Below are 22,378 nucleotides of genomic sequence, written 5' to 3'. Positions count from 1 at the left end.
ATGAACTGATCCTTTTTTCCTTTTCTGGGGTGTGAAAGCCCCCACCTGAATTGTCTCACCCTGGAGCCTCACAATCTAGTGGCTGAGGATTTATGTCTTAATTTGATTTAGAAAAGGTAATGTGACAGTTTTGAAACTCAGGATTATTAAGTAAAAGTCATATCATCATATGCTTTTTCAGAAATTCACTTCTTAGGGTTAAGAACACAGTATACACACACACACACTTGCCTTGGGTTTCCCTGTGGAGCCACTGGTGTACAGAATGAAGAGTGGGTCCTCTGCATCACACCACTCAGGCTCACACTCATCCTCTGCCTCTTGCATGAGTTCATGCCACCACAAATCAACTCCTTGATTCCAGGAGATCTGCAGGGTTAAGAAGACAGGAATGGGCAGGAAAGAACTGTGAACAGCTCAAGAGAGGAACAGAGACACACCTACCTGACACCTGGGGTTGGGGGAAGTGCTGTCAGGTAGAGTTGCTGGGAGGAGGGAGGGAAATGTGAGGGTGGAATGTGACAGAGAACAGGAGCAGAACAGCAGGCTTCTTGGGTTAGCTTCAGAACAGCTAACACCCTGCTCCAGAGCATCCCTTACATAGTGTCAGTATGAGGATGGCACCTTGGTTGGTCCCTTATCATTCTTCAGTTCTTAGCTTAAATGTCACCTTTGTAGAGGGCTTCTTTCCCTGAACAATATCTGGTAGATTCCCAACCCCCCCCCCCCGCTATTATTCTTGATCACTGTACCATATTTCCTTCCCATACAGCACATATTTCCAGTTATTTAGTTGTTTGCTTCACTACTGTCTCCTCAACTAGATAGTGACCTCTATGAGTGCAGTGCATGCTGTCTTTTTCTTTTCTTTTCTTTTTTTTTTTTTTTTTTTTTTATCCCCAACACCTAGCAAAATGCCTGGCACTTAATACACACCCTGTAAATTTTTGTTGGATGAATGAATACACACACACAGGCCTACATACAAACATATGTACTTAGGAAGCTAGTGGCTTATCAGCAGGGATGCGGACACCACCCAATTCAGAAATGCAAAATTAGTCAGAGCCTGCAGGTGAAGCGGGCGCCTGGCCCTGTTAGTATTGAAAATAGTCAACAGCTTTTAATCCAAGCACCTTTTCCTGAATGTCTAGACCTCATCCACATCTGCAGGTTCCTACCTGCAGCTCTACCCCCACTTTCACACTACTGGCAACCAATAGGTTTCCTATAGAGATATTTGCTTAAGGCTCCATTCAGCAGAAAACCTACTTTAAGTTGGTGGAAAAGGACCAATATGACTTCTTCTCCCGGTAGAAGGATGTCCTCCTATACTAGAGTATTTTTGATTACTACTTCTGGATCTGTCCTCCTGAAATTTTTCTAACCTCTCCTTGAAGTTATTTTACTTTCCTAGTTTTTTTTTAATAATAAATTTATTTTTTATTGGTGTTCAACTTGCCAACATACAGAATAGCACCCAATGCTCATCCCGTCAAGTGCCCCCCTCAGTGCCCGTCACCCATTCACCCCCACCCCCCGCCCTCCTCCCCTTCCACCACCCCTAGTTCGTTTCCCAGAGTTAGGAGTCTTTATGTTACCTTCCTAGTTATATCACCTCTTTGAACAGCCAGTTTTCAGAGTCTACTCTGTACTGAAGGAAGGTGGGATTCCCTGAACTTGTCCAAAAATTGCACTGGATCTCAGTCCCAGTTCGGCCACTTCCTAGCTATATATGACCATGGGCAAGTCACTTTACCTCAAGTTGGTCCTTTTTAAAATGAGGATAGTCATTCTTTCCTTAATGGTCTCACAGGATTTGGGGAACATCAAAAGAAAAGGGATTAGATAGTAAATATCATAACTTGAATTGTCCTGTGGGGTGGGAAAGAATGATGTCAGGAGGATAGAAGTGAGTTCAGTTCCACTGAACTCCTCTGGGAAATAAATTCAAGGGTGTGAAAATAGGAACTGTTTTGGGTTTGCTTTAGCCATCACAAAACCCTTTCATATTCATTAGTTTCTTGTATGTTCAATGGCCCTGGCTGGCAGGTAGACATGATAATGTAAGAGAAACACCCTACTCCCTATTCCCATTATATGGCTATATGCTAAATTATTCTGTATATATTTGGTTGCAAAAAAAGAAATCCCAAAGTGTTAAACATATACCTTGATAAATTATAAAATGACTCCAATCACTCTCTTCTTTCTGTACTATCTACCCCTTAATTTAGAGAATTTGAAGTGTCTGTCACATAAACATTATTAAGAATGACAAACCCAGGGGATCCTGGGTGGCTAAGTCAGTTAAGGGTCAGACTCTTGGTTTTGGCTCAGATCATGATCTCATGGGTCATGGGATCAATATTGAGCCCCACGTCAGGCTCAGCATGGAGCCTGCTCCAAGATTCTCTCCCTTTGCTACTCTTCCTACTCACAGGCTCTCTCTTTCCCCGTCTCTCATTCTCAAATAAATAAAAAAATCTTAAAAAAAGAAAAGAAAAAAAGAATGACAAGTCCAGACCAAGGCACCATTAAAAAGAAGAAGAAAAAGAAAGAAGAGAAAGAGGTTGCCCAAGAGCTAAAAAATACTAAAACACACTTTTTTTTTTTTTTTTTTTAGCAGAATAGACATACGGATCTATACATACATTGACACATCAATACTTTTTTTCCTGCCAAATGATCTACTTGAGGGCCTTAATGTATTTAAAAAGAGTATCAATATTGCTTTGGGGAAATGGTCCTCAGTACTGATTTGAATTGTCATAGAAAAGGCACTAGGTACATATAAGGGCAAAGCATAGTTATGCTGTGGCAATAAGGGTATTCTCGTAATCTTAAAAAACTATTTCCCTTGTGGGTATGTGGGCGAGAAGGGCCAGTACCCCAGGTGTGGAACTGATAACTAGCACCAGGAAGCAGGTTGAGCTCAATTAATGGTGCAAACATTAGTTATGAATTGGGTGTGTGTCTATGAGGGCCCCACAGCTTTGAACCAGGAAGATTTAATTTACTGAAATAAGAATAGAGTTGGTCTTTGTCCTTGGAACAGGATATCCTCAGGGAGGGCAACTGCCAGGTGTGAGATCGGAATATGAGGAAGCCCATAGGTGACATGATTGAGGAGAGTACCTCCAAATTGTGCCAGGCCTTCCCTTGATGAATGCTTAAGGATGTTGGGATGAGGAGCTCTCCCAAGACTTCTGCAGTTTTGACTGCAATTATCAGACCAATAAACCTGGACTTTGTAAGCCTATTCCTACGGTCTTTGGGTTTTTTGGTAACTGATTATTTTCACCTCCAAGAAACAAAAATCCAGGAGCCTGTGGCTAAAGGTTTCTAGTATTAAGAACTATAGGAGTTTGGTGGGATCCCTGGGTGGCGCAGCGGTTTGGCGCCTGCCTTTGGCCCAGGGCGCGATCCTGGAGACCCGGGATCGAATCCCACATCGGGCTCCCGGTGCATGGAGCCTGTTTCTCCCTCTGCCTGTGTCTCTGCCTCTCTCGCTCTCTCTGTGTGACTATCATAAATAAATAAAAATTAAAAAAAAAAAAAAAAGAACTATAGGAGTTTGGGACACCTGGGTGGCTCAGCATTTGAGTGTCTGCCTTCTGCTCAGGGCATGATCCTGGAGTTCCAGGATTGAGTCCCACATCGGGTTCCCCGTGTGGAGCCTGCTTCTCCCTCTCCCTGTGTCTCTGCCTCTGTGTGTGTGTGTGTCTCTCTCATAAATGATAAATAAAATCTTTAAAAAAAAGAATTATGGGAGTTTATTTCTTTTCTGGTTTCCCTTTTAGAAATGCCAGGCTGTCTGCTATGTTAAAAGAAATAAAAGCTAACATTAATAGGGTAGTTACTTTGTACCAAATACCTTATAGACAAAACCCTATCAGGTAGGTACAGTTATTATCCTTTTTCTACAGATGGGGAAACTGAGGCAAGAGAACTTAAGTAGTTGGTCCAAGCTTCTACAGTAGCATTTGAAAAGCTAGGATTTGAACCCAAGTAGTCTGGCTCCAGAGTCTATATTCTAACCACTGAGTTTGTTATGTTACATCTTTCAAGAGTAATCTTAGGTCTCTGCCTGACTTAAAAGGAAAGTAATGTTCCTTGGGAATCAAATCTGTCTCCACCATGCTATGAGAACAGAGAAAAAAGATAATATTTACTGAAGAGGTTAATCATAGAAGATTCAGAGTAAGACACCCTTATGAGGATGGCAAAAATCAGAGGAATAATGGGTTTTATGTTCTGTTTTAATAAAGGAAGTAGTTTTCTTTTAAGCATGTATTATCATCTCTCCATTGTTGATAAGGAAACTGAAACTCAGAGAGGAGAAGCGACTTGTTCAAGGACATACAGCTAAAAATCTGTCTCTGGACTCCAAGCCCAGCCTTTCTCTATTCTAATCTGCTTTGAGCCCCCACTTAAGAATCTCACATCTTAGAACCACCTACAAAGTAATTTTTATTCAACCTAGCATTTAATTATATCAGAGAGTTTATGTGCTGTTTATAAATCTCAAAGTAATATATAAATGTATTTAGGGATCTTCTTCTCTATTGTCCTATATAAAATTGAGGTTTTCCTTTGTGATATATATCTAAGTCCCCAACTTGATGGTGAATTCTCAAGGTCAAGTTCTGTACCTCCTCTACTCACTCTACTCTTATCTTCTAGGGCTCTGCTCCACCTAAGTACACAGTAAAAACTTTCTGACAAGTTACTTGGTCCTCTCTCCCACAAAGGTCCTAAACAGCAGAGTGCAATGGGATGCCTTGTTGCTAGCTCTCTGAGGTTCATGCTCTATGCCAGTTCAGAGAGATAGCAACAGGCATTTTGTTTCATGACCCTTCAGAGTAACTTAGATAGCAAAGGACCCAGGGGCAGAAAGAAAGGGGTTAGGTCTGGCAGCCACCTCAATGGGGAAAACAGGCAAAGAGCAGATGGAAACACAGACAAGCACGCAGAGAAGCAGTACCCAAGGCAGTGCAGAGGTGGATACCTGGGGCCAGATGCGCTTGGGTTTCTCTTTCAGCTTACCCTGTTAAGAGCCCATTGAAAGGGTGGTGAGCAGGGTCTGATTATAGGGTAGTAAGAGGGAAGGGTCAGTGTGTCCCAAGTCTCTGCTGCCTTTTCTGTAGGCTCCCCTCTTACTGGTCCTCCTAGCCTACATTTTCTTGATCTTGTTCCCAATCTCTATACACTTAGAACCCCTAATGCTCACTGGAATCTCTAATCTCCCTAGGCTAGACTACAGTCTCTCTAGCCCTGTGACCACTTGGGGCCCCCTCAAGTCACAGAATCTCAGGAACCCTTTTCCTTCTGGACCCTGGAGCTTTCATCCTTCATGGCCCTCAGACCTTTGGGCTTTTCCACCATTTTCACTAAAAGTGCTGGATCCAAAGCTAATAAGGGCTATATCTTGAGGGCCAAATCCTGGTCCTTCCATGGCGGGGGGCGGGGGGGGGGGACCACAAAAGTAGCCCATTCCAAGACAGATACCAGTACACATAGTCACCCAAATCATCCCCTCCCTCCCTCCCTTTCTTCCTTCCTTTCTTTTTCCTTACTTTTTTTAAAATTGAAGATAGTTGATTAAGTCAGCCCATTTCTAACCCAAGCCCAAGCCCTGAGGGTCCCCTGTGCCCATCAGGATACCCCAATCAGCATAGAGTCCCCTTACAATCTCTCATGCTAGGTTCCCAAGGATGAGGGGCTCCCTATTGACACTCGAGGTCAAAGTCCCCCAGCTCCCTACCAGCCCTGCCAGAGGAGGCATTCCTAGGATTGCTCCCAGATGCTCTCAACATTATGATAAGGAAATGAAGCACATAAAGAACTTCCTGGGCCAATTTCAACCTGGAGGAAAGCATAGGAGTACCAGACTCACCTGCACATTTGGGCATGGCCTCTTAATGGGGGGGGATTGGCTGGGAGAGTCACCTGTGCCCAGCTCTGCCCGCCCCAGGTGCTTGACCACAATGCAGCATCTCACTCGGAAACCCCTAGAAGAAGGAGAAACCTGAAATGGTAGCTGGTTGGCTCAGAGAGAATTTGGCAGGACCCACCCATGTCCATCTAGGATAGAAGGGACAAAGGGAATCTGGTACAGGGGAAAATACCAGTTAACCCAGAGCAGTAGCCAACCAACCAAACACACTTACTTCTCCCGACACTTCTCCAGCGCCTCATCAGCCAGTTCCTTCAGGTTCACAAGCTTTTCCCCCCTGTAGAAGGCATCTTTGGGGAGCAATAAACATTCCAGGCCTTAGGAAGGCACCACACTCCTAGTCCCTTATCCCTAGTGAGCACAGTGTTCATGGAGCCCTTCCTGAGGTAGGTCTCTTGACTCTGGCTCTTCCAATTGATTTGAGCTGACAGAGGGTCAGGTGAGATGGAATCAGGAGATAAGGGTAGGCAGTCCCTACCCTCTATGCTGAGCAGTCGCAAATATCAACTAGCTGATTAGAGACCAAAACTTCAGGTGTGGAAGTTCTGGAAAAGGGGTGAGAGAATTAGTCACCTGTAGTAATAAGAAGGCTGCAACTGGAATCCAGGATCCGTTCACATAGAGACTCTGCAGAGAAGCCTGCAAACTAGGAAAAGGAAGAAAAACTGAGGGAGAGGAGGACCTAGGAATTAAATAAACCAGGAAAGGAGACATTCATAAAACCTTCAGGATTTCTAGGTTATGGTTCTAGAAGAAACTGGATAACTGATATGGAACTTATGACACAAATCTAAACTTCTTAGTCTGGTTCTTAAGGTCCTCTAGCATCCAGGCCCAACCTACTTCTCCAGAGCCCCATCCCTTCCCATCCCCTACTAGGTATCTTTTTCCAGTCCAAATTCCTACCACAATAGAGTGCAGAGCCCCAAGGCGGGCACAGGCCAACATGGCCACCACGAGTTCTGGTATCATGGGCATGTAGATGGCCACTCGGTCACCCTTCCGAATGCCTGCAAATAAAGGACACAGATCATGCACCATGGACACTTCCTGCTGCTACCTGCTTCTTCTTGTTCAGCTACTGCCCTTCCTCCCCACAGCTGACCCTATTACTACATTCCATCCATTCCTTGTCTACTTCCCCCAAGTCCTCAAATACCCCAAGACAGGACCCTCCAGCCCCCTTCTCATACCCCCATACTCACCCTGTTTTTGGAGAACATTGCTGAATCGACACACTTGGACCAGAAGCTCACGATATGTGATCTGGGTGGTCTCCTCTGGTTCATTGCCCTCCCTGAGATACATCAGAAAGAATTAGCCATTAGGGAATATAACCTCTTCCCCCAAACAAAAAATAGGAACAGTCATCATATCCATTCAGGAACACCAAGACTCCTTATGAATGTCCTGTGAGGGTGAGCTGTCTACTATAACACCTTGAACTGACTGGTCAGATACTTTGGCCTTTTAAGGCATACTTTATACACAAGCTGTGTGTCATTGGAAAATGCACTGTCCATCTGTGAGCCTCATTTAGGTTGGTAAAATGGGATGATGGTCCTTTCTCTTCCATCCTAGGGATGTATTAAAAGAGAGGGCAGCCTGGGTGGCTCAGCAATTTAGCGCTTGCCTTCAGCCCAGGGGGTGATCCTGGAGATCTGGGATCGAGTCCCGCGTCAGGCTCTTTGCATGGAGCCTGCTTCTCCCTCTGCTTGTGTCTCTACCCTCTCTGTGTGTCTCTCATGAATAAATAAATAAAATCTTAAAAAAAAAAAGATGATATTACAGATGTGATTCTTCTGGAGCACAGTGTCAAGACTGCATTGGTGTTATTCAAAGTGAGATTTCCAGGTCACTTGTACCTAGGGAACTTCAAAGACAGAGCCCCAATTCAGACCTACTGAATCAGAATCACAGCATCCACGAATCTGCCTCTTTATTACAAGCTATAAAGATTCAAGTATAGGGGATCCCTGGGTGGCTCAGCGGTTTAGCGCCTGCCTTCGGCCCAGGGCGTAATCCTGGAGTCCTGGAATCCAGTCTCACATCAAGCTCCCTGCATGGAGCCTGCTTCTCCCTCTGCCTGTGTCTCTGCCTCTCTCTCTCTCTCTCTCTCTCTCTCCCCCTCTGCCTACGTCTCTGCCTCTCTCTCTCTCTCATGAATAAATAAATAAAATCTTAAAAAAAGATTCAAGTATAAAGATTATACTTGTATAATATATACACAAGTATATATACAAATATACACAAGTATAACGATTCAGCTGCCAATTCTTTTTTTTTTAAGATTTATTTATCTATTAGAGAGAGAGAGAGAGAGATCATGAGCAAGAGGGGTAGAGGAAGAAATAATCTCAAGCTGACTCTGCTCAGTGTGGAGCTGACACGGCTTTATCTCATGACCCCAAGGTCACAACGTGAGCCAAAACCAAGAGTCGGATGCTCAACTGACTGTGCGTTCCAGGCACACCTCTGATACACATTTAAAGTTTTAGGGGCAACTGACTGGCTCAGTTGGTTAAGCGTCTGACTCTTGATTTCAGCTCAGGTCATAATCTCAAGGTTATGAGTCTGAGCCCCACGTCAAGCTCTGTGCTGGGTGGGGAGCCTGCTTAAGATTCTCTCTTGCCCTCTCCCTCTGCCCCTTCCTCTTCCTTCTAAAAAAAATAAAAAATAAAGTTCAAAATCACTACACTTTATCAACTGAGTTCTGTCTACCTTTTCAGCTTCACCTCGCATTCCTTCCTAGGCTTCAGCCTAGTTTCCTTCATGTTTGCTTCCTCGACAACTACTATGTGTTGTATATATGTATAGAAATAAGCACTGATAAGCAAGATCCCTGATAACATGGAGCTTATATTCCAATGACAATGCAAAAAGTATATAAGTAACACAGCCAAATAATTTCAGATCATAAGCATTATCAAGGATATAAAGAATGATATAATGAATGACTGACTGGAAATACTTTTGAAAAAAATATCTTAAGGAACTTTCAAGACTATATGTGAAGATTTAATGACCCCCAGCGTGTTTTTTCAATTTTATGATTTTTTTAAGTAATACATATATACAAATGGTACCACAAAAAAAGATATGTAATGAAAAGTATCCCTCCCACCTCTATTCCCTAACCCCATGCCTTGATTGGCAACCACTGTTGGTACTATGTTGTGTAATTTTCCAGAAATAGTCAATATGCTGACAGGACCACCCCTAATAGGTTAGAGACTGCAGGGCAACTGAACTAATGTGGAGTGACCAAGGTAATTACTTTAGAAGAAGACTATACTATTAGAATCTTTCATAAGATCCTTCAGATATCACTGAAGATGGAAATTTAAAAACTGAATTAAAAATTTTGAATTTTAATACTGTTCAGAAGAGAGATAAGCACCTCAGTCCCTAACCAAGCATGGATGGGAAGAGGTAGGAAACAGCTGTTTTAACCATGGAACAGATCTATTATATAAGCATTATATATATGTATTTATTTATATATTTTTGTTTTCTCTATACAAATGATGGTATACAGTACACACTATTCTGTATCGTGTTTTTTAATTGAGTATAATATACATCTAATAAACTACATGAATCTTAAGTATACAGCTCAATCATCTTGCTTTTTTAAAAATTCAACAATATACCTTGATAAAATTCTCCATCAAGACTTAAAGTACTGTTCATTTTCTTAAAAAAAAAAAAAGATTTATTTATTTATTCATGAGAGACACAGAGAGAGAGGCAGAGACACCAGTAGAGGGAGAAGTAGGTTCCCCACAGGGAAGCCTGATCAGGGACTCAATCCCAGGACTCCAGGATCACGCCCTGAGCCAAAGGCAGACGCTTTAACTGCTGACCAACCAGGCGTCCCAGTACTGTTCATTTTCTTTGTCATCTGCATAATGTTCCACAGTTTGTATGTGCCATAGTTTATCTAACAAATAAATGTTTCAGTAAATATCTTTATTCAAATGTCATTTTACTCACTTGCAAATATATCTGTAGAATGAATTATTAGAAATGAAATTGTTGGAAGAAAAAGAAATTGTTGGGTCAAAGGATATCCGCATTTTAAATATTGATAAACATTAGAGGACAACTACTTTAAATAATGGTCATAGAAGGCCTCCCTCTGGGGAGGTGATACTGAGCTAAAAGACCCAAGTAATGAGAAGTAGTCAACTATATGAATTCTTGAGAAGAGTATCCTGGGCAGAGAGAACATCAAGATTTGGAAAGGCACTCAGGCAGTAAAGAGCTTGGCCTATTCAAAGAACAGTAAGGAAGCTAGAATGAAGAAAGTTAAGAATGAGAGTTAAGAAGCAGCTAGATCACATGGGGCCTTGTAGGCAATGGTAAAAAGTTTGAATTTTATTTTAACTAGGTTCCTCCTGGCTTCCTACACACAAAAGCTGACCTCTATGCTTTTGATGATGCCATTGCACCTGCTCAGAATGCCTTCCCCTTTCCTTCTGGCACCAGTACCAGCCCATCCTAAATACTGCAGGCCATTGCGCTCCCTTACTACCCAGAGTATTCAAGGAGATAACTAAAGCCCAGAGAGATGTAGTAGCTTGGCCAAGGTCAAACAATAATAAGTGGCAGAGCCAAGAATAGATCCTCAAGTCTTCTCATTTCAAGGCGGGACTCTTTTGCCTCATCATGTGAAGGACAGGGACAAGCAGGGAAAATTAGGCCTTGGAGGTTACACAGAAGATTACACAGAAAGAAGCCTCTTTCCAGCTCCTGGCTTGATGAGTCAGTTACTATCCTTTCCTTGGCTTGGCCCTCCTAGGGCTTAGAGGAGCCAAGCACAGAGAGCTCTCTAAAGTGAAAAGGAACACAGAGAAAGGAAGCTGGCAAGTGGCCCTGAATACCAGAGGCAAAAAGCCATTTCCTTAACTGGCCCACTGGTGAGTGCCACAGAAACTTCAGAACATCTTCAGTTATGGCTAAATGCCAACATATACCACACACCCATGCAAAAATGTCCCCACATGTGTGCCACATACCAGCTCACCTGTGCATACTTATATGTGCAAAATGACATATGCTAATATACAAAACATTGTAGGCATAAAAGCTGCCCATTTGCACAGAGAGGTACAAATAAGGAGAAATATATGAACCCAGGACTCAAACATGGACCTATCTACAAGTATATGCACCACATTTACATACCCACCTATGTGCACAGCTTGCCCTTCCCCAAACTCCAGCAGATCATTGTTTTATTTTCTTCACATAACTTTCCATTATTTGAAATTATCTCATGTATTTTATTTGCTTGTATATTACCTGTGTCTTTCATTGGAATATAAGCTCCACAGTAACAGAGAACTTGTCTGTTTTGTTCATTACTACATCCCTCGAATCTAGAATAGAGTCTGGTACATAGAAAGTACACAGGAACAGATAAGCACAAGCCTACACAAGAACTGCCTACTTGAGCCCACTTCTAGTTATACACACATTCACACACACCCACAGTGTACATGCCTCTCCAAGTTCTGGGCTCAAGCTATGCATAATTGATATAGGCATCTTACTTCTTCCAGTGTCTTCTTTCTCTGACATATACACCAGGTTCGGCTCCTGCCTCATTAGGAGGAGGAGGTGAATAGAATACTGGCCTACTGCAAGCTCCCAAGCCCTCTAGGATGTTAAGAATTCTTAAAAGAACATTCAGTTTAGTCTCCTAACTCCAAAAGGATCCAAAGAGACCATTTAATGTGCTCGAAGTCACATGGTGAGTTTGGCACGGAAGATCTCACTTTCCTTGTGATCTATTGATACTACCTTGTATTACATTTATTGGGGCTTTATATTTCCCATTACATCTCGGGTTCTTGGAGGGCAGGGATCATGTCTTCTTCTTCTCAATTTCCTCCAAGTTCAGCTGGCACAATAAATACTTAAGGTTCATCATTGAATTGCAGAAAACCTGGTAATTGATTAATGATAGGGAAGACTGGGACTCCCCTCTTTATATGAGGGACAGTCATTGGATTGGAGATTTTAATTCCCTAGACTAACAGAAAAGTAAGGTACAGGATTGGAGGAAAGAGCTGGGGGGGGGGGTGGGAATAGGTGGGAAAAAAACTAGATTCTTCACAGAAACAGAGGGCAAGATCTAAACTGGTGGGTTAGACCCTCCAGAGGAGAAAAACCCAAATAAGAAAAAGAGTCAAACCTATTATCAGAGGATATAGTGGACTGAGCTGTTTAGCCTGAAGAAGAGAAGATAATGAGATACATGATAACTAAGTCTCAATATCTGTATCTTTGTTGCCTCCACTCTGGTTCAGACCCCCTTCATCTCTTGCCTGGATGGTCAAGACCCAAACTGGTCTCCCACTTCATTCTTACCCTCTTCCAATCCATATATCATCCAGAATAATCTATTAACAACAAACCAGATTACATCACCTTCTGTTTAAAATACTTTAGTGGCTCTCATCACATGTAGAAGAAATTCCAGACTTCTATGCATTGTATCTTCTCCAACTCATCTTGTGCCATTGTCCCATTCTACTCAATAGGCTCCAAACACATTATCAGTCTTCTGACTGATAGAATATGCCATGTTCTTCCCCCAGTTCTTCAAATGGTTTGCTCTATGTCATGTTTCAGATCACTCTAAGTAGCATCAGACCTTCCTGTTATTCTTCATCACAACACTGTCTCTCCTACTAGACTGTAAGCTTCCTGAAGGCACAGACCAAGTTGGTCTTATTCACTGCTGAATCCCCAGTGTCTTGCAAAAAACCCTGTATATGGTCAGTGCTCAGTAAATATTTGCTGAATAAATGAATGAACCTGAAGGATTGTTATGGGAAAGAAGTAGACTCGTGTTACCTAACTATAAATGAAGAGGTTGGGCAGCCTGGGTGGCTCAGGGGTTTGGCGCCGCCTTCGGCCCAGGGTATGATCCTGGAGACCCAGGATCGAGTCCCATATCGGGCTCCCTGCATGGAGCCTACTTCTCCCTCTGCCTGTGTCTCTGCCTTGCTCTGTGTCTCTCATGAATAAATAAATAAAATCTTAAGAAAAAATAAATGAAGAGGTGGGTCAATTGGGAGAGTTCAATGTAAGGAAAGCCTTTCTAACTGTCAGAACTGTCCAATGATAGAAGGTACTCCTTCAGGAGCTTCCTAACTGTGAAGATATCATATAGAATCTGGGATATGCAGGGATACCAAAGAGAAGACTCCAAGACATAGTTGGGACCAGGCAAGGCCAATGTGTCTCAAAGCATGGTCAGGCAGTGTTAATAATGCAAATTGCAAGGCCCCACCCCACATAGCTGCAGTACAGGACTGCACAGATTGAGCCAGGGAAACCCTGACACCTACTAGATCATTCTCCAGGGAGTGGGGGCCTTATAATTCTCATTTTATAAGCAACCCATGTGATTCATGTTTTCTGAAATTTGGTATGACCTTTAAGGCTGTTCCAACTTTGAAATTCTTTATGTAAAATTAAGAAATCATGTGAAATCATGTATTCTATTATTCATAAAGCACTGCACAAATATAAGGCACTCAGATGTAAGTATAACCTCAAGTCACTTTCCCTTTCACCAAGGGAGCAGGGAGTAGAAGCAACATAGCTTTACCAATTAGCAGACTAATGTCCCCTCTGGGCACTCCTGCCTTAGTCATGGTGAAGAGGGAGAAGGGCTGGAGGAGGAGGTGGGAGGAGGCACACTCCAAAGACTGAATCATAAAAAGGAATGACGTATTGGCACATGCTACACTTGTGAACCTTTATGAGATTATGCTAAGTGAAAGAAGCTAGAAAAAATCATCATGTTGTATGATTCCATTTACATGAAATGTCCAGAATAGTCAGAGCCATACAGACAGAAAATAGATTAGTGGTTGCCTAGGGCTACAGTGGGAAAGGCTGGAGGAAAATGAGGAGTTACTGCTAATGAATATGGAGTTTCTTTTTGGGGTGGTAAAAATGTTCTAAAAATTGGCTGTGATGATGATTGCACAACTCTGCATATAACAAAAATCACTGACTTGTATACTTCAAATGGGTAAACTACATGGTATGAATTATATCTCAAATATTATTTTATTTTTTAAAGATTTTATTTATTCATGAGAGACAGAGAGAGAGGCAGAGACACAGCCAGAGGGAGAAGCAGGCTCCATGCAGGGAGTCTGATATGGGACTCGATCCTGAGACTTCAGGATCATGCCCTGGGCTGAAGGCAGACACTCAACCACTGAGCCACCCAGGCACCCCTATCTCAAATTTTAAAATTCTGTGATTTTGATTAGAATTGTAATAACATACAGATTAATCTGGAGAAACAGCCATCTTTACAAATCTTCTTTTCCAGAAAGTTTGCCTCTTAGCACTATTCATTTATTCATTCATACTGTTCATTCGTTCATTCATTCATTCTGTCTCTATTTGCCTAAAGATGTGGCACTTACTTATTTTAACATTATAGTCATATATATACATCTGTTTCCTTCACTGGATTGTAAGTTCCTTAAAGGTACACAAGATATATTTTTTCTCCTCAGTACTAAGTTCAAAATTTGACACACAGAGGGTATTAAATACATAATTATGAAATGAATGGGTAAAAGAATGAATGAATGAACGAATGAACAAAGTTCTCTGCTCACATGACCAGCCAGATCCAAGCTGATCAGAGTGAGGAAACATGGAAAGAAAAAGACCACAGAGGATAGTAACAAAATAGACATGCTAGACAGGCAGGGGGAAATGGTAGACACAGAGGGAGAAGAGTATAAAACTTGTGGAATAGGATTTGGAAAAATATCAAGATAAATTTATTGAGCCTCTACAATGGGCTCAGATCTGGAATCTGCTATGGGAGAGACTGCAATAAGACCCTGGAGTTGAGATTCAGATTATAGGACTTATACTTTGCAGTCTAGGCTATTATTGCATCCTGTCCTCCTGCCAGCTATTTTCAGGCTTTGATCCAGGAACCTTGTGCCTGTTTCCCTTGGTCAAAGTGACTTTGGTGCCAGTTGGATTCTGCAGTTCTCTGTTGACAAGGCAGACCTGGGTCGGTATAGAAGGTAACCCTTTCCCTCTGCTTACATGCCTACTTATAGGAGGGAAATCATATATACTCTACCATACTGTGTCCCATGCTAGCCTTAAACAAAAAGGTGAATGAGGACAGTTCTCTCAGATTCTTTATTATCACAGAATTTGGAATACTGCCTAAAATAGAAATATGACTAGAGCAAAAAAAGAAAGTGGAAAAAATAACCAAGAGCACTATTTTTTTTTCCAAGAGCACTATTTTATACGTACATCAGGTGTCTCGTGTATGCAAAAATATTTATTACAATTGTTCTTTGTTATTTAGATAGAATAGCATGGTTGAAATCATTAGTGTTCAAGATAGGGTACTCCATTCCTGCAGGTAGTTGAGGAGGAAAAGTTTTAAGAAAGTAAGTGTCCAGATTCTCAACTTCCATATATAATCTTTCTTAACATTGATCTGAGTTGGTTCTTCTTTCCCACTTTCTCTTTCACAAATACACTCCTCTCACTTCATTTTAAAAAAAAGGTTGGGGGGACGTCTGGGTGGCTCAGCGGTTGAGCACCTGCCTTCAGCCCAGGGCATGGATCTGGAGTCCCGGGAGTACCACGTCGGGCTCCCTGCATGGAACCTGCTTCTCTCCCTGCCTGTGTCTCTGCCTGTCTCTCTGTTTCTCTCTGTCTCTCATGAATGAATAAAATCTTAAAAAAAAAATGGGGTGCAAAGGTGACTCAGTCAGTTGGGTGACTGCCTTCAGCTCAGGTGGTGATCCCAGGGTCCTGGGATCAAGCCTCCAGGCCCCACATCAGTCAGACTCCCTGCTCAGCGAGTAGTCCATTTCTCCCTCTGCTCCTCCCCCCACTTGTGCTCATGTGTGCTCTCTAAGAAAATCTTTAAAAAATTGTTTAAAATACCATCTTTCTCTCCTATCCCAAACATTGTGCCTATACAATGCTAAAGTTAAAAACAAAACAAAACCCTCAGATTCTAATTCAATAGGCTAGTGGGGTCCAGTAATCTGGATTATTAACAAGATCCTCAGATAATTATTTGGAGCCACCAGACCTATATTTATTGTTTACCTCTAATTCAATGTATGAATTTGCACAAATTTCTCCCCCCCTCTGAGCTCAGCTTCCTTCTCTGTAAAGTATTAGAGGGGAGGAAGGAGGAGAGAGAAGATTGGTATTAGGCTGGATAATTTCTAATATATCTTAAGACTCCTTGATTCTTATTTCTTCCTTTCAGAGCCAGGAGAATGGGCCCTAAAAGTTAGTTTCAGAGAAAAGAGGTTTTATTTACATAGGGGGCAGGGCGCAGGGCGGGGAACAAACTTAGCTGAGTTGGAGATCAAATAGAATTAAATAAATAAAAGTAATAAAAGTAAGGGGCACCTGGGTGGCTCCAGTCATGATCTCAAGGTCATGGGATTGAGTCCCACATTGAGTTCTGCACTCAGCATGCAGTCTGCTTGAGATCCCCCCTCTCCCTTTCCCTCTGCCCCTCCCTCTACTTATGTGCTCACTCTCTCTGTCTAAAATAAATAAATTTTTTAAAAAGTAAAAAAAAAAAAAACAAAAAACTGACATGCCTGTCTCACATGGTATTGGTGTAGATCCTTAAACGAGTATGGAATAAAACTACATTAAGAGGATAATCCTTTACCTGATCCTCACAGCTATTCTAACAATAGGTAGAAAAGGTATAATTATCCCCATTTTAAAGATCAAGAAATCCAGAGGAAGTGGCTTGCCAAGACTACACAGTGGGATTAAGGAAAATCTATAACCAGGTCCCAGTTTTCTGACTTCCAGCCTACAAATTTGTTCAACTATACTAATTTGGAGTGTACCTAAGTGGACATGAAGCCTCTCTCCTAAGAATCTCCAGGAGCACTGTGAAAAGGAGAGGACACTTTCACCCACTTTGAACTTTAGCCCATGGCCAAATCATTCACACCACAATCTCTCCAATATCCTGAGAACTTTCTGAAAAGACCCAAAACCTCTGACAAGGAAGTCTGCATATGTCTACCTTCGCAGTCCATGGCAGTGCTCAAATATCACAGAAGCACTTATACATTCATTTGCTCTTAGACACATGACCCTCATTCCCTAAAATAAGGCAAAGACATTGTCTCCAACATTTTCTTCATAAATAAAATTCCAGTTCACAGGCAAAAATCTTGCCCCACCCTCCCAGAATGTGAGCTCCATAAGGACAAGGACCAGATCTCTTTTGTTTATTGCTATGTCTAAGCATCTAATACATGCCTGGCACATATCATAAATATCTATACATTAATTTTTTTTAAACCTGCTGCTAGAAGCTAACAGATCACCCATGGAGCATAGCTATCCATAAGTTGGATCCTTACCTAACAGCACATACAAAAATTAACTCAAAGTGAAACGAGGGCCTAAATATAAGACCTAAAACAATACAAGTTTTAGAAGAAAACAAAAGAAAAATTTCACAGACACGACACCAAAAACGCAGGAAACAAAAGAAAAAATAGACATTGGACTTCATAAAAGTTTTAAAATTTCATGTATCAAAAAATACTATTCCAGACAGTCCGGGTGGCTCAGCGGTTTAGCACTGCCTTCATCCCAGGGTGTGATCCTGGAGACCCAGGATCGAGTCCCATGTTGAGCTCCTTGCATGGGGTCTGCTTCTCCCTCTGCCTGTGTGTGTGTGTGTCTCTCTCTCTGTGTCTCTCATGAATAAATAAATAAAATCTTTAAAAAAATACTATTCCTATAGTAAAAAGGCAACTCACAGCACTGGGAGAAAATATTGGCAAATCATGTATCTCATAAGGGATTAATATCCAAAATATATAGGTAACTCCTGAAGATCAACAACAAAAAAACAATCAACACAATTAAAAAATGAGCAAAGGACTTGAATAGACATTTTCCCAAAGAAGACAGACAAATGGCGAATAAAACATGAAACATCCCTAATCATTAGAGAAATGCCAATCAAAACTATAATGAGGTAGTATTAACAAGTGTATGAGGGCAGTACTCTCAGATCCTTTATTATCACAAGCTCCCTAAAGCCTAATGCATAAAATTCATACTGTTCAGCCTTGTCCTAGGTTCCTCCAGGGTCTGGGCCAACCTTAACTGATCAAATTTCAGCCATGCTGTTCTTCTAGGCCCATCTTCAGCTCCAGCTGAAGTTCTCTCAGCCCTTGGGCAGGAATGCTGCAATGACAGGGAAATGAATGGACAGGGCAAGAGCTCAGAAATTTTGAGCTTCAAGTCAAGCTTTGCTACTTTTCTCAACACTATACTTTTTATAAATTATTTCATTTCTCTGGGCCTTAGGTGCTTCAACTGTAAATGAGGGAAATATTTCAGTAAATGTACTTTCTAGAAATAGGTTTTATTATTCATTCTGGCTGAGAGCAAGAAAGAGGGTTGGAAAATGAGAATTGGGAAAAGCTTCACAAAGAAGATAGCATCTCAGATGATTATGAAAGAATAAGCAGGATTTAGACTAGCTCAGATAAGGAACAGCAATCCAGAGACAAGGAAAAAACATTAATTAGCTTAGGTATAGAAGCAGAAAAGCACAGGCCAGTCTACAGGCCAATACCAATCCTAAATATTTTCCTCATAAAGCTACATTTATTTGATATAAAGGACTATATTTTGTCCTATATGTTCTGACTATTGTCATGCAGTTAAATTATCTTTATTCTTAATTGAGTGATAGTGATATAAGGTGATATTTGCAGTTCAAAAAAATTCTTATTTCATCAAATTTTAAATTGCAAACTCTTGGGGTGCCTGGGTGGCTCAGTGGTTGAGCATTTGCTTTTGGCTCAGGTCATGATCCCGGGATCCTGGGATCAAGTCCTGCATCAGACCTACTACAGGGAGCGTGCTTCTCCCTCTATGTCTCTGCCTCTCTGTGTCTCTCATGAATAAATGAATATTTTTTTCAAAAATTGCAAACTCTTCAGGAGGTCCCTTCAGAGACATTGGTGAAATCTCTAAAAATCTGAATCATTTGGTATAAAAATATTTTTTTAAGATTTTATTTATTTATTCATAGAGATGCAGGGATAGAGAGAGAGAGAGGCAGAGACACAAGCAGGCTCCATGCAGAGAGCCCAACGTGGGACTCGATCCAGGGTCTCCAGATCACGCCCCAGGCTGCAGGCGGCGCTAAACCACTGCGCCACCGGGGCTGCCCCTGGTATAAAATTAAATAGCTATCAAATCAGTTAGACCTTAAGCTACATTTTATAGACTGTAACATTGAAAAGATAGAATGTTGAGGTCTTGAAAGTCAAATAAAGATGATTCTGGATTGAAGGAGCTTTATCTTACCTGGATCCTGGTGAGTTGCTGCAAGCAAGGTGCTACATTCAAACAGGAATGTGCATGGGCCGCTCTCAAGCAGCCTTATGGATCTTGGCCAGAGTCAAGTTAACCCTCCACACTTTATGTTTGTTCCAGAACTCTTATCTGCAAATCAGCTTCAGCTCTTGGTTGAGGGGATTTCCTGAAGGGTTTCCATGGAGTCACACAGGTTTTGCGACAAACCCAGCTCCTGACCACTGTTGTGTTGGCTCTATTCTCCCATCTTTACCTAAGCACAGACCCCGTAACTGAGAAAGAGCTGTACTTGTAATTTTTCTATAAATTTAGGCATATTTCAAAACTTTAAAGATTTATAATATAGAGAAACATAATATATAGAGTCCCAAAATGCTTTAATTTTATTCTGTAAGAAAAGCCATAAAGGCCACTGGATTAAAGGCCCGCTCCCTCACCTCAAAACTTTTTACCTACTAAATCCCAAGCCATGAAGGAATGGAAATGATGTTTGCCAGAGTGGCCACCTTGACAATCAGTGCCTACTGCTTGTCATATCATAAATGGAAGGGAATGAGAAGGTATTCCTTACTTTCATAAGCTTAAAATCCTTAATTAGAAAGATCCAAACCACCCATTATCTAAGACCAATCTTGGGAGACAATGATCAAAGAAAGCAAGAAAACGCAGTGTAGAAAAACACCAAAGGAATGCAAAAAGAAATAAGTGGGGTAAATCATGACATATTTCCTAGAAATAGTGGATTTTGAGCCAAGTTTGAGATAAGAGGGTAAGTGTTCATGGGAGGGAAAGAAGGGAATTTTGGAAAGGATAGAAGTCATATTTGGCTATCAGTCTTGAATCTCTCTGCCTAACAATGCCCTTGGACATGTGTGATATATGTGAGTATTAGTATCATTGCACAGTAATAAGTCTTTGCAGTATGTTTTTTCATCTTTCATCTCAGTTAGTCCTCACGGCAATTTTTTGAGATAGGCAGAACAAGATTTTCTATCCCATTTGAAAGGTCAGGAAACTGAGGCTCAGAATGGTGTCATAACTTGCCAAAGATCACAAAGCAATGGTTAGGACCTCTGACTGCAGATCCTCAGGTTAGGCTTTTTTGTTTTTGTTTTTAAATATATCTGATCAAGAGATTGATCTTTTCAAAATGTAACTCTGATAGGTCATATTTCTAATTGAAATTCTTTATTGGCGCCTTAGCACTTGTCAAACTGCGATTTTATATCTCTGTGTATGAAACACAAATTCCTGATCCTCCCCCAAATGTTTCTCCCAGTCTTCTTTCTTCTTCAACTAATGAAATTCCATTTTTCCTGTTGTTCAGACAAAAAATCTTTGAAATATTTTTTTAAAGATTTATTTATTTATTTGAGAGAGACAGAGCATGTGCATGTCAGAAGGAGAGAATCTCAAGTAGACTCCCCACTGAGCCAAGAGCCTGATGTGGGGCTCCATCCCATGATATGTGAGATCACAACCTGAGCCAAAACCAAGACTTGGAGGCTTAACCCACTGAGCCACCGAACTGCCCTAAAAACCCTTTAAGATATTCTTGACTCCGCTCTCTCCTATCCCACATCAAGTTCATCAGCAAATCCTATTGGCTCTGCCTTCAAAATATTCCAAAATCTGACCATTTTTCATGACCTCAACCTTCATCTCCATTTTCATATTTTGCCTGAACTGTCAGTGCCTTATTGTCCGTTTGCCTTTGCCTGATGCCCCTAACACACTGTTCTCAAGGTAGTATGCAGATTACATCTAGTAGATATTCAGTATAAAACTGTTTGGTGAGTGGATAAATGAACACATCTCAGCTAAGGAAAGGATGTTATTTCTTTGAGGTTTGCCCTTTAATGTCTTTAGCCCTTATAAATTATAAATTGTAGTCAACATTTCTAAAGCTATCCCTAAATTCTCAAAATAAACTGGCTAGACAAGTGGCAAATTGAATCCTGATTTGTCACTTGTGGCAAAAACACAAAGGCTGTGTACATAAGCATAGTGTCTACAACAGAGAATGTAAGTGTTCTGTCCAGAACAAGTTACAACTGCTACATGACTATCTAAGTCACTTCCACCCTCTAAGCCTCAACTTCCTCATCTGTTAAGTATTGTTGTAAACCATACCCAGGTTCAAAAAAACAAGGGAACAAATACAGTATAAAGGAAATATAGTTTATTATTATTATAATAAATAGAAAAGTCTTAGGTATTATAGGAGATTGTAAGTTGGTTAGTAGAATATGGCTGTCAATGGGACTAATATAATCTTAGATATGTAAAGTTAAAACAAAGAATAGTAACAGTTCCCTGTCCAAGGCAGACCATAGCTAGATATTGACCAACTAGAGTATGTCCAGAGGAGACTGACATGATGATAAAGGAATTGTCCAGGAAACCATATAATATATGGAATCTGGGAATGTGGACTCAGTATTACCTCATCCACAAAATAAGGACACTAGACCAGATCAGGGTTTTTCAAACACAGCTTTACAAATCCCTAGATGTTCTACATATATACCTTACAAGGATCTCAGTGACAAGGTGAAGGAGCCAAAAGAATGTGGTTCTGGTCCTCTCATTCATGTTTGAACCAGGTCAGCTCTACTCTTGCCTATTTTAGGTATAGGGCTCTTGGTAATAATGATAAAAATAGCTAACACCGTTTGCCAAGCACTAAACCCTTTACATAGATTATTCCAATTATTCTTCATAACAATCTATGTCATAGGAACCATATTATTCCCATTTTACAGATAGGAAAACAGGTTTAAAGAGGTGAGGCAGGGTGCTTGTGTGGTTCAGTCAGTTGGGTGGCTGCTTTGGGCTCAGGTCATGATCCCAGGGTCCTGGGACAGAGATCCGTGTTGGGCTCCCTGCTCAGTGAAGAGCTGCTTCCCTCTTCCTCTACCCCTCCCCATGCTCATGCTCTCTCTCTCTCTCTCTCTCAAATAAATAAATAAAATCTTTAAAAAATAAAGAGGGAGGCAACTTGCC

At 41.3% G+C, this 22,378-nt stretch overlaps 1 protein-coding gene across 3 annotated transcripts in view; it reads right to left on the bottom strand.

The window, feature by feature from the left end:
* ACSS2 (acyl-CoA synthetase short chain family member 2) overlaps window positions 1-22,378 on the bottom strand; it is a 44,577-nt gene that overhangs the window by 7,106 nt on the left and 15,093 nt on the right. For 2 of the 3 annotated variants that reach the window (XM_072800646.1, XM_072800648.1), the window contains exons 3-9: window positions 7,165-7,256; window positions 6,866-6,969; window positions 6,533-6,605; window positions 6,174-6,249; window positions 5,900-6,014; window positions 5,012-5,050; window positions 232-369 (exon numbers count right to left, since the gene is read on the bottom strand). In XM_072800646.1, coding sequence (XP_072656747.1) covers window positions 232-369; window positions 5,012-5,050; window positions 5,900-6,014; window positions 6,174-6,249; window positions 6,533-6,605; window positions 6,866-6,969; window positions 7,165-7,256 — 637 coding nt within the window. The remainder of the gene's footprint in view (window positions 1-231; window positions 370-5,011; window positions 5,051-5,899; window positions 6,015-6,173; window positions 6,250-6,532; window positions 6,606-6,865; window positions 6,970-7,164; window positions 7,257-22,378) is intronic. The other variant, XM_072800647.1, reaches the window with a different exon arrangement.

Source organism: Canis lupus, chromosome 26 (genome assembly GCF_048164855.1).
Source record: "Canis lupus baileyi chromosome 26, mCanLup2.hap1, whole genome shotgun sequence".
Lineage (NCBI taxonomy): Eukaryota > Metazoa > Chordata > Mammalia > Carnivora > Canidae > Canis > Canis lupus.
Note: the sequence above shows the minus strand (reverse complement) of the source record. Positions and strands in the feature narration are given on the sequence as shown.